Here is a 12,181-nt window from a genome sequence, read left to right on the forward strand (position 1 = left end):
TTTATTTAGGAAAAGAAAAAAAAAAAGCTTTATTCCACATGAACTTTTGTTACAAATCAGTTGATTGGGGCCAATCAATGGCAGAACTCTGAAAGGGTGTGGATTATCTGGTTAGCCTTTTGTGTGGCAAAAGGCTTAGATGCTGCTTGGTGCTTGGTCCATTCTTCATCCTGTAAAGCAGTGGGTTTTTGAAGGATCAGCACCTGACGGAGCCCTGCCTTTTTCATGGTAATGTTTTCACCTGAGTTGCTTCTTATAGCACTAAGACTTGGTTAACTAATACTTATTTAACCTTGGAACAATGTTCATCGTAATCCGATTGGCAGATAGTCATTTTATTTAGGCCTTTTCTGTGTCGCATCAGGACCAGCAAATCTCAGTAGAATATGCTGGGATCGACTGCCCCCCAGATAGGTTATTGCTGCTGCTTTTTTCCTTTCTTTCTTTCTTTCTTTCTTTCTTTCTTTCTTTCTTTCTTTCTTTCCTTTCTTTCTTTCTTTTCTTTTCTTTCTCTCCCTCTCTCCCTCTCTCCCTCTCTTCCTTCCTTCCTTCCTTCCTTCCTTCCTTCCTTCCTTCCTTCCTCCCGTCCTTCCTTCCTTCCCTCCCTCCTTCCTTCCATCCATGGGGCATGTTTGGGCACTGTGGACTTTAAACTGGTAGCCACACATTAGCAAGATAGACTTCCCCTTTGGGTTTAACTGGCCTCCTCTACAGTCGCACTCCTCCCTCATGCTGCTGCCAGTCCCTACCCTTCAAATGTGACCCAGTGTGGTTCCTTTAGTACACCTGCAACTCTTTTTCCATGAGAACACTTTTACATACCACTAATTAATACACAAAACGATCCAGCACAATTTAATTATTTAGTAATGTTTTTCAGTGTTTTCCCAAAGATGGTGCTTCACAAGTCAAGGCCTGAGCTTGCCTGGGTCATGACCTCTCCACCGTGTTTGCAGTCTTGTTAAACAAGAAGACAGGCAAAACATAAATTAGCGTCTCCATTATAGGTTAGCCCACACTTCCCAATCTTTCAACACTCTGAAGACATCAGAGTCACTGTAGGAGAAAGTTCTTTGAGGAAGATTGTTCGTAGATAGGAAAAAAGTCCAGCTTTCTATAGCGAGCAAGAGGACGCTTCTGCAGAGATGCCCTAGAGAGGCCAATATTTCCCTCTCTGCGAAGAGAGAGGTGAGGATTCACCCAGCTTTGTTGTTTTTGCTTTTAAACTTCCATTCCCTGACTTAGAGCCCTCTTCATCTTCCAAACCAGCCTACCAGTTCCTTAAGACTTGGCCTGGAGGCTAGGCAGTGGTGGCACGCCTTTAGGGAGGAAGAGGCAGGTGGATCTCTGTGAGTTTGAGGCCAGTCTGGTCTACAGAGCCCAGGACAGCCAAAGCTACACAGAGAAATCCTGCCTTGAAAAAACAAACCAAAACAACTCAAAAAACTGGCCTGTGAACTCCTCCCTGCTTCCTCTGCCAGGTTCCTTCCCTGGATACAATCTGCCTCCTTTCCATGTGGCATTAGTCTGAGGGTTTGTTGTTGTTGTTTCTTATCTTTCTACCTCTCTATACAAGGTCATTCCATAGTCATTCAGGAGCATGGCAAATGTCTGATGATAAGCATTTGATTTTTTGATTAATATGTTTTTTTCTAGTTGATTTATTGAATAGCAGTAATGATTCACCTTTAATTCTATACATATCACAAATAAATTTGTACCTTGGAGTCTTTGCACATTCATCTGTTAAACCAAGGAGCTAATAGTGTCAGAGGTTTCTGCTTGTGTGTGTGTGTGTGTGTGTGTGTGTGTGTGTGTGCGTGTGTGTGTGCGCGCGCATGTGCACGCGCATATGCTAGAACTTGAACCTATCTCTGCGCTTGCTAGGTAAGTGCTCTACCAGTGAGCTGCAGCCCTGCATCTACTTTGTGGCGATGCATTGTTATTCATGGCACAGAATGGACAAAAACAATGAATGAGATTGACAAAAGCTACCTTGTTTTGTTGACAGTTAGTGGTAAAATGTGTACAAAGCCCAAGTTGAAGTTTGAGTGGGGGATTGTTTCGTCTCGGAGACCTGGTGTCACCATGCAGCCCTGGCTAGCCTGGAACTCACGGTGAAGACCAATCTGACAGAAGCAAGCAGGTCTCTGAGTTGGAGGCCAGCTAGTCTACACAGTGAATTTCAGACAGGCCAGCCACAGCCCAGTGAGACCCTGTCTAAAGAAAACCCTATTTCCCATCACCGGGACGGAATTGTCGTGCACACTTGGGTGTCTCTGGCTTTGGTTTGGTGTTCCCTGATTTCCTGGTCCTTTGTCGGCTAGCATTGGTAGGAAGGGCCTGCTTCATTGTTGCTACTTCCGAGTTGCATCATCTATGCCTTGTTCAGAGTTTTATTTGGAAAATCCTGGGTTTTGTGTGTTTTGCCTCCTCATTCACATACACAAATAAGTGGTCGTTCCTCTGGTCTCCTTGTTATTGCTTTTTTGTTTTGTTTTGATTTTTTGTTTTTGTTTTTGTGCACTGTAACACATCTGTCTCGATAAGCAGGGCCGCAAGCTCCTCATCATTGGGACCACCAGCCGCAAAGATGTCCTGCAGGAAATGGAGATGCTTCATGCCTTCAGCACCACCATCCATGTGCCCAACATTGCCACCGGGGAGCAGCTGCTGGAAGCTCTGGAGGTACAGATGAGTCCCTGCTAGAAACTGCTTATCAGAAAGGAGTTGAGGCCTGAGAGAATGCAGAAGGGTCCCCAGCCGTAGCAGAATGTGGGACTTGGCATGTTTTCTCCAGTGCTTTTCAGGAGCGAGAGGGAGAAGAGAGGCGCAAAGGAGAGCGATAGACTTCTCATTCCTGGTGTGGGTAGCCCACAGACTGCAGGGCTCACTCATCTTCCCAGCATGTATGTTGGGAAGCATCTAGACTACATGGCAGGGGCTCAGGATGGGCGCGGCATGGGGAGTGATCACTGCTCCTTCACAGTGGCTGGCTGCGCGTTTCTTTACATCTAATAAACCAGAACAGTGAGTAAAGCCTTTGAAACTCCACAAAAGCTACCCAAACTTCACAGCTTTACAGCACAGAAACGCTTCCTTAATTTTATGAAGATGATAAAGCCTTTAATTTAAAAAAATGAATCTTGCAGTGAATTTTGATTAATGTTAATGTGCACAAATGGCGAGATGAGACCTGTTGGAAAGTGTGATGTAAGGCGTTCGGTGTGGTCGGGTCAGGGAGGCAGCTTAAAGGCCTCGCAACTGAGGAGTTGCTGTGTGCTCCCAGCAGAACAGAGCTGTCGGCATAAGAGGCATTTCTGGGTTACCTGTTTGAAGATCCTGTCGTAGCTGGGATGGGTAAGAGAAGAAAAAAGTTAGTGAACTTTGACACATACAAATTGTTTCTAGGAAGGAATGCTAACACATTTATATGTAACAGATTGGAGCTGTTTCCCTGCCCCATCCCCCAGCAGTTTAGTGGAGGTACCAAGCAAAACAGCTGAAGATAAATTTCTTCCAAACAAAGTAATCTCAGCACCAGGGAGGCTGAGGCAGGAGGATTACCATGAGTTTGAGGCTAGTCTGGGCCACAGAATAAGACCTTGCCTTATGTGTCCATACATGACTAGGTGGGTCCATTCATGCCAGTCAGGTAGCGCCTCCCACAGTTCACGTAAGGGCGAATGTGTTGATGTGCGGATGGTAAAAGTGTCATTATTGTTGTTTATCACTTTTGTAGCTTTTGGGAAACTTTAAAGATAAGGAACGCACCACAATTGCTCAGCAAGTCAAAGGGAAGAAAGTCTGGATAGGAATCAAGAAGTTACTAATGCTGATTGAGATGTCCCTGCAGGTAAGGCGATTCCCTCCCTGGTGAGTCACAGGAACGGGGGGTGGCGCGCCAAGGGGGCCTGTGCTTCTTTCCAAGGCTTGGCAGCCCTGGTGCTCTCCATCCAGAAAGCGTTTATCTGTGCAACCTTGGCTGTCCTGGACACTGTAGACCAGGCTAGCCTTGAACTCAGAGATCTGCCTGCCTCTGGCTCCCACATGCCAGGATTATAGGGCTTTTCCTTCTTAATCTTCAGAAATAAATGAGAAGAGCATGATGCGACTTTCCATCTCAATGTAGCGACTTATTAGGTCCAAAATTAGAAAGGACTTGCAAGAGCAATTTTAAATATATGGATGCCATGCCCACAAGTTGTCAGTGAATTAGCCCAGATCGCACACTCTACTGAGGCACTGTCCATTGGGGTCAATAAGTGACTACAGATAGGTAAAGAGAGCTGGGGACATGCGAGGGCGGGTACTTTGACTTGGACACGTTAGACACGGACTCTGTGTTTTTCCCTCACCAAACTCCTAGGAACTTCTATTTATTTATTCATTCATTTATTTAATTATTCAATTTCTAATCATTCATTTGTTTTTTTGTTTTGTTTTGTGGGTTTTTTTGTTTTTGTTTTTGTTTTTGTTTTTTTGAGACAGGGTTTCTCTGTGTGACCCCGGCTGTCCTGGAGTCCTGGAGCTCCCTGACCTTGAACTCAAAGGTCCTCCTGCCTCTGCCTCCCACATGCTGGAATTAAAGGTGTGTACCACCATGCTCGGCTCCCTAGAAATCTCATGTGGACTTCTGGCAGGTTAAAGCATACAGGACCCCGTAGACAGCCGAGTCCCAGCCTGTTGGCAGCTGGGCCCAGGCAGATGAGACTAACCTGGAACTTTCTCACATGTACATAATACCTGTGTTCGGACACCGGCCCTGGACCAGCTCAGCACATGTTAATATGCTCAGCGAGTTTTCCTTGAGCAAATGAATGGCTCAGTGAGGGAATGAAGAGCAGTCCATCCCCAGACTGGAGCAGATAGAGAGCCGTTATTCTAAGCAGCCCTGAGCAGCCCTGCCCTTCCATTGCGAGCAGCCGGCTGCCTCAGCCTCACGTTCACTTCTGAAGGAAGCTCTTAGGCCAACAGCTAAGAAATATGGAGAGAATTGTTTTCATTCTCTCTGATAAACTTAATTTAAAATTAAATTTTTGTGGTCTTCTTTCCCCAGAAGCCAAAAGTTTCCCGAGCTTCCAACAACTGTTTTCAAGTCGATTTATGTATTTTCCATTATGAGCAGTAAATCAGAGGCGTAGACTGAGCGCCCTGCTCAGGCTTAGTCCGGGGAAAGCCGCACATACAGGTGTATTGGCTCTGTCCCTGAAAAAAGATAAATCTGTCAGAAAGTCAGCTCTGCCCTTCTTTCCTCAGTTTCAGTACAATCTTTTAACATAATTGCATAGAAGAAACTATTCGAGGTTTCCTCCCCACCCCCGCCTCCTCTCCCTTTGATGCCTGCAGCGCAGTGATCAAGTTTAATGCCGCTTATGTGTGTGGGGTAGAAAGTGAGAGTGGGGCGCTCGGGCTCGGCCTAATCTTCCACGACTGACACTTCATAGGCCTGGAGTCTGAACCCCCTCACGTCAGATGGATTCTGTGCAGCTGAGTGACTTCTCTTTAGATCCGCCTGAGGAGCCGAGCCCGAGTGGAGAGGCATGCAGCTCAGCAGACTGGAAGCCATGCTCGCTCTGTGCGCCGTACCGAGTCTGTTAAAACTTGCTCGGCATTGAGGATCTGCTCTGACTGGATGTCACCTGAGGGAATAAAGTCATTTATCTAGATTACTTTTTTCCTCCCTTTCTCTTGCCTTTTAATTCCATAGCTACAGGCAAGTCAGTAAGCCGCTCCTCACACATATTAAACAGAGTTAATGGGCGAGGGCCTGCATGTGCCGACCGCAGCGAGCTCCAGCCAGTTCCATCTTTCAGAAGGAGTTTTGACAATTGATTCATGTGTAATTCTAGTCCCAAAAGAGGGGAAAAAAATGGCTTTTCTTAGCTGTTCACACTTCTTCTTAGTTCTTTGTAGCCTGACCCCTTAACTTTGATACATTCGAAACTTCTGTTCCATGTTTTGCTGGGACAGAAGGAGAAGAACCATTTTTACAGAGTGGTTGGAGGGGAATCTGATTGCACCCTTGCCCACAGCGGTGCACAGCGAAGCGTTTGCAAGCTGCTCCTGGAGGGCAGGGAGGTTCCCTCCTGGGAACAGGCTTCTGCCCTGCAACATGCTTTAAAAGTGAGGTGTTTCTTACAATTAGAAAAAATTCATACTAAGGAATTAAAGATGTTGGTTTGTAATGATCTTTTCCCAGATCACCACACATCTAGGTTAGGCCGATAAGATGTAGGGTAAACTGGATACAAAATGACAGCGAGGAGAGGCGAATAGTAATAATGACTTGAACTGAGCACCTGGGTCAAACCCCCCCCCCCCATGTTGTCAGGGGTCTGTGACACAGTGATAGCCAGAGGCCAGGTGTCTTGAGAGCAGAGCCCAAAAGCACTTTCTGCCCTCTTAGGTGTGCCAGTGTCTCTGCCAGTCCCAAAGGGGCACTGTAACTAAGAAAGCCAAGTCCCTGAGTATGTGAAAGTCAGTATTTTGGTCCCTTAATCAGCCTCAATTCGGTTTCTTCAAGTTCTCCCTTACCCCTTCAAGAAGATGTTTGAATTAGATATCATTTGCACTCCCATGGGTCCTAGCACCCTGAAGGCATCCAGGCACATCTGGAACTCACCCTCAGCCTGTGAGCGACCACAGTCTAGTGTTGTGGTGACACCTTGCTGGTGTCGTTGTCCTCCTCACACCAACGCAGCCAAGGGAGAGCTGGGAATGACCAGTGGCTTCTCTGCATGTCGGGAAGTCCCACTGGCTTCTACATGACATAATCTGCTTTGTTATGCCTCAAAAACAAAAACAAAAACCGAGAGGGAGCGGTGACAGGTTTCCGGAAGCCACTGGGAGCATAGGAACAAGCGTCTCCCTGGCGTGAGAGAAATGCATCTTGGAGGAGAAATGCCATCGACATGTCTTCCTTGTCTCTTCTGATGATTTTAGATGGACCCCGAGTACCGTGTGAGGAAATTCTTGGCCCTCCTGAGAGAAGAAGGAACGTAAGTATGCCCAGTGTCCAGGAGTACCCGCCGTGGGTCCCCATCTGCAGGGTCTCAGGGTTCCCCCTGAGCATTTACACAGTGCAGTGCGTGCGTCTGATGGCTTCTTTCCGGCATAACCTCCTTCCAGTGGATTAGCCTCTTCCTGTGCTGTAGGCCTGAGGGGCCAAGCAGGGACGTAGGCTATTCTGTCGGTCCGCGCTCCAGGAAGCTTCACAAAGCTTCCTTGTCACCGCGCAGGGAAAACTCAGTGGGACGGACTCACTAGCTCCCACTTTTACGTTCATGGAGCTGTGAATATTTACTTTTAGAACGTGCCTGTTAAGCAGCAAGTGGACGGTGGACAGTGCAGAAGACACACGAAGCTTTTAGCGATTTCTTGGTGAATGACTTTTGTTTGCTTGCTTGCTTGCAAAGCTCATAATTTTGCGTGTGCTTTGGGATTTCTTTTGCAGTAGTCCCCTGGACTTTGACTGAAGGACAGACTGCTTACGACAGTGACCAGGGGAGGTGACCAAGGTGAAGCTGGCCTGGGATCGTCACTCACCATACCCAAGACACCGGACTCAGTGAAGCGTTCTCCACCCTCAGTGCCCTCGCCCTGCATGATTAGTGCGGCAAACTCCCTCGTGCTTTTTGAGACGGCCTAGTGTTTCCTGGACTGCTGTGCTTCCCGCCCGTGCTCGCTAAGATGATCCCTGCCTGCGCGGAAGGCAGGCTGCACTTGTGCACTTTGCACACGCTGCGCTTCCTGCCACGCTTGGCCTACCAGAAGGTAGGCTTCCTGTGACCAAGAGCAAAGGTAGAGGCTCGGAGGGTTTCACTCAGCACTGCGTATCTGGTGAAACGGTTCCCTCGCAGAGGAGGTCACTATCTTTGCCTACAGAAGCAGGCTTTGACTATCTGAGATGCTGGTCTCAATCGTTTTCAGAGACATTTCCAAATTGCAATCAGGAGAGCTTTTCTAATCAGAAATCAGATCATTCCTGGGGTGGCTGTGACGGGCCCTGAGCGTAATTCATTTGCTCTGTGGTAGGAGATAGGCTAATCATTTAAACAGCATCACTTGGTAGATGCTGTTAAAACCTTCTGAAAGACACATACGGAAAGCTGTACATCCCTAAACAGAAAAAAATACTAAAATAATTTACAAGCCTCTCAGCTCTAATTAGTGTCCAACTCTAAGTGGGTCAGCTCCTTAGGATGACGTCAGAGGCTCATTAGTGCCATACTCTCCTTTTTCCTCAGCCTAATGACCTATAATAATTTATCCTCCCCGTATCTCAAGTGATTAGTAACGTCTAAAGCACATAAATAAAACACTATGAACTAGCAAAACAAGCCACCTCCCAACCCTCTCCCTCAGACCTTGACTATCCATTCCAGGGTCCTCAGCACACTTCTTCCAAAAGAGGAGGACCTCACCCCGCCTTTTGGAGGGTGGTTTGTCTAATCAGTGGGTTAGAAGGAATTTAATTAGGTCGTCATTCGTGGAGACGAGTCTTAGGGAGCGCACCACTCTCCCCGCTGCTGCTTAAAACTCGAAGGCAGCCCTCAGAGGCATGCTGCCGCAGGGCGGCAGGGCGGCTGGGTGCACCCCGTCTCCTGATCTTGCTATCTGTATACTTTGTTTTGCGTTTTCATCCCTGGCTTATTTCGTGGCTTTGAAAGAGTGGACTGTGTGGTGAAGCTGTGATTCCTGTGGCCGGTACCGTGGTTCCTGTCTGTCACCATGGTCCCTGTTGTCTGCGGTCCTGCCTTTCTCCTCCCAAAGTCCTCCATGGAGTAACTTATGTTTCTTGTTCAGTGAAGTTAATGTCTTGTGTTTTTGTCCAAAATTATATTGAAAAAGATAAATATTATATTGTGTAATGCAAATTGAAGGAATGCAATAAAGAGTAAATATACTTGAAATGTTGTGTAGACCAATATTTTATACCAAACAGCACCAGTCACTGAACAGGACTGGGTGAAGAAGAGCTCTGAAGAGAAACCCTCCTTGTTTTGTTACAGCTAGCATAGGAGACGGAAAATACTTATTTTTAAATCTCTTTAGAAAATGTTAATGGCTTAGCAGTTAAGAGCACTTACTGCTCTTCCAGAGGACCCAGTTTGATTCCCAGAATCCACACGGCAGCTCACAACTGTCTTTAACTCACACTTGGTGCACCAAAATAATGGCAGGCAAAGCACATAAAATAAGTTTCAAGCCAGGCTGATGGCACACGCCTTTAATCTCAGTACTCAGATGGCAGAGGCAGGTGGAACTCTGAATTCTAGCCTGGTCTGTCTCTGTGAGGCTAGCCTGTTCTACATAGTTCTAGGACATCTAGGCTCCGTAGAACAATGGTTCTCAACCTGGGGGGTCACTACCCGATTGGGATTCACCTAAGACCACTGGGAAACACAAACATGTATATTACAATTCATAACAGTAGCAAAATTAGCTGTGAAGTAGCAATGAAAATCATTTTACAGTTGGGGCGTCACCACAATATGAGGAACTCTATTAAAGGGTAACAGCATCGGGAAGGCTGAGAACCACCGCTGTAGAGACCCTGTCTCAAAAAAATAACGAAAAAAAAGGAAAAAAATATTAAGACTTTTTAGCCTATGCTGTTATACAAGAATCTTCATGCTCCTGTTTGATACTGATTTTACCTTAAAAACCTGAGCTTCTGAAGCCATGAACTGGGTTACCCAGAAACTGGAGGGAAGCTGCTCTTCACTGAAACGGCTCCTCCGAAGCATGCCTTTCTGTGGTAGCCTTCACACCTTCTGCATTTCTCAGATAGCAGATGCCACAGCAGTAAGTGCCCTTGGCACCAGTAAGCCCAGAAATCGAGGCTGTGTAGAGAGGAGGCGATCTCCAGCAACTTGGGGGACAGCAGTTGCACCCCCTCTGGCTCTAGGTGGAGTCCCAGAGGCGGCCTTACCTCCAGCCCATAGCATGGCCAAGTGAACAGCACGGGGGAGGGGAGCGGGGGCTGGGGTGGGGGTGGTAGTTATATGACTCTTGATGGACCACTCCTGGCTGTCAGAAAATCTTCCAGAGAGGAAAGTCTTCCAAAGAGGAGCTTATTTTTTTCCTGATTAAATATGTCTTCTTGGGGGGAGTTATTTTTTATGTAATTTGATATATATATGGTTATGTTATATATATGGTTATTCATAACATATATATATATATATGATTATTATCCAAGGAGTGTTTTAAGGCTATCTTTTCATAGCCTAAAGATCACAGTGAGCACCCTTTGAGTTTTCACCCTTTATCACAGAATTATGGCGAAGATTCAGTTCCGTCTAATAGTCAAACCCTGGTCCACGGACCTGCCAAAGCAGAGTCAGTGACAAACAGCCACCTGACCAAACACAGAAGGCAAGGGCAGGATTTCCGTTTGCCCGCCTGGCAGCTGGGGTGCCCTCTTCAACTAAGCAACCAGGCAAGGTCTGTTAAGAGTTAAGAAAAAAAAAAAAGTGTTTAAGTTCTAGAAGATAGTGCAGAATGAAAGCCACCCATTTACTGGCAGCTGCTGAGGCTGAGTCCCGGTGACAACCCGGGAGGGTAGGAGGGTATGACGCCATGTCATCGAGACACCTGTGATCTACAGGAGCCCCAAGCAGGGGAAGACGGGGATTGCAAGGAAGATGGGCTGTGGTGGCACACATCTATAGTCCCAGCACTCGAGGGGCAGAGGCAGGAGGATCAGCACAAGCTCAAGGCAGGCCTGGTCATGGTTCCAGGACAGCTGGCACTACAGAGTGAGACTATATCCAAATACAAAGTTCCAATGACGTGTAGATGCGACTCTCCAGCACACAGTCTCCATGACGGACGGCGACTGTTTGGGGATTGATTAGTGGCAACAGTAGTGTTGTTTGCCTCCCTGGGTTCCGTTAAGCCAGGTACGGTTTTGGCTGAGCTCACATCCTGAGCGTGGAGCCGCCTCTCATGCTGCATGCACTTAGGCCCGGCGGCCCACAGGATGGCCGCCAGTCCACCCAGAGCAGACTCCCCTCCTTTGCCTTGCTTTTCCTGGCTTGCTTTCTCCTCAGCTCCTTTTCCTATATTTGCACCTTGTTCATGAACTCACAGCCTGTCTTCAAAGCAATGTTGCTTTGAATAAAACCTCACCACGTTGTTCCTTTTTCTCCTCTCAACTTATTTTTAAAACTTTTTTTTTTCTCCTAAAAACTCACTAAGTCTCACTGTGTAGCACTGGCTGGCTTAGAACTGGGAGCTCGGCCTGTCTCTGCTCCCAGGTGCTGAAATGAAATCACACCAAGCACATGCCAAAACTTCCTCTTTCTTGTGTGTCTAACTTACATTCAAGCACAACTATGAACCGTCTTCTCTTTAAGAGAATATAGATGCACATGGCCTTGGTCATAGGATGCACATGGCCTTGGTAAGTATGAATAAGGATCATGTAAATATCTGGTAATCTTCTAAGTTTAAACGAATAAAGAAAGAAAGAACAAACCCTTTAGCCATCCTCTGAAATATTACTCTAGAAACACTGCGGGGGGGGGGGGGGGAGATTCACTTTGTAGGTCTGAGAGCTGAAGGCCCATGTATCATCATAAAACTGAGTTACAGCATAGCATGAGGATGGTGGGATGAGGCCCTCAGGTGAGCCTTAAGAAACTCCAGCCCAAGGAAAGAGGACCCTTCCCAGTGCATGGCCCAGCAAGTTCTGTCCGAACCAACCTACAACTCCAATGTCAATTGGCCCAGAGCGTGGGCAGAACACCATCTTGGCAACCTACCTATGTCTTCCACAGCTCAGCTGTTGTCCAAAGCTGGCAGGGGAGCAGCCATTTCTGGTCCAGCTTTGTTTTCAATAGAGCAATTTCTCATTCCCCAACAAACGGAGTTGGGAATGTGGGGTGAGGAGGGGAGTAAGACCATGGCTGGCTCTCTTAGAAATGTCTGAGACACCAACACGCATGTGAAAAACGTTCAAGTCTCTGCATGAATTGCTGACCAGGTTCGTTCTTCCCCAAATTGGAAATTCCTTGTTTGATATTGACTTAGTCTCACGTCACACCTGCTGCCCATGGCATCTCATCTTGCTTAGAGAGCAGAGGAAATGGCCATAATGTGGCCATTTAATCAGCTGAGGCCACAACGTTCAGTTACCCGTGACCTAAGGATGAATCTGGAGACTCCACAC

General features: G+C 47.0%; 1 protein-coding gene across 2 annotated transcripts in view; it reads left to right on the plus strand.

Annotated features, from left to right (window-relative positions):
* The window catches only part of Nsf (N-ethylmaleimide sensitive factor, vesicle fusing ATPase), a 130,030-nt gene extending 121,115 nt beyond the window's left edge, over positions 1-8,915 (plus strand). For both annotated transcript variants that reach the window (XM_021631893.2, XM_060386589.1), the window contains exons 18-21: positions 2,554-2,688; positions 3,743-3,856; positions 6,946-7,001; positions 7,457-8,915. In XM_021631893.2, coding sequence (XP_021487568.1) covers positions 2,554-2,688; positions 3,743-3,856; positions 6,946-7,001; positions 7,457-7,478 — 327 coding nt within the window. In that variant the 3' untranslated portion in view covers positions 7,479-8,915. The remainder of the gene's footprint in view (positions 1-2,553; positions 2,689-3,742; positions 3,857-6,945; positions 7,002-7,456) is intronic.
* Positions 8,916-12,181: the final 3,266 nt, after the last annotated feature.

The sequence above is a fragment of the Meriones unguiculatus genome, chromosome 7 (genome assembly GCF_030254825.1).
Source record: "Meriones unguiculatus strain TT.TT164.6M chromosome 7, Bangor_MerUng_6.1, whole genome shotgun sequence".
Classification (NCBI taxonomy): Eukaryota; Metazoa; Chordata; class Mammalia; order Rodentia; family Muridae; genus Meriones; species Meriones unguiculatus.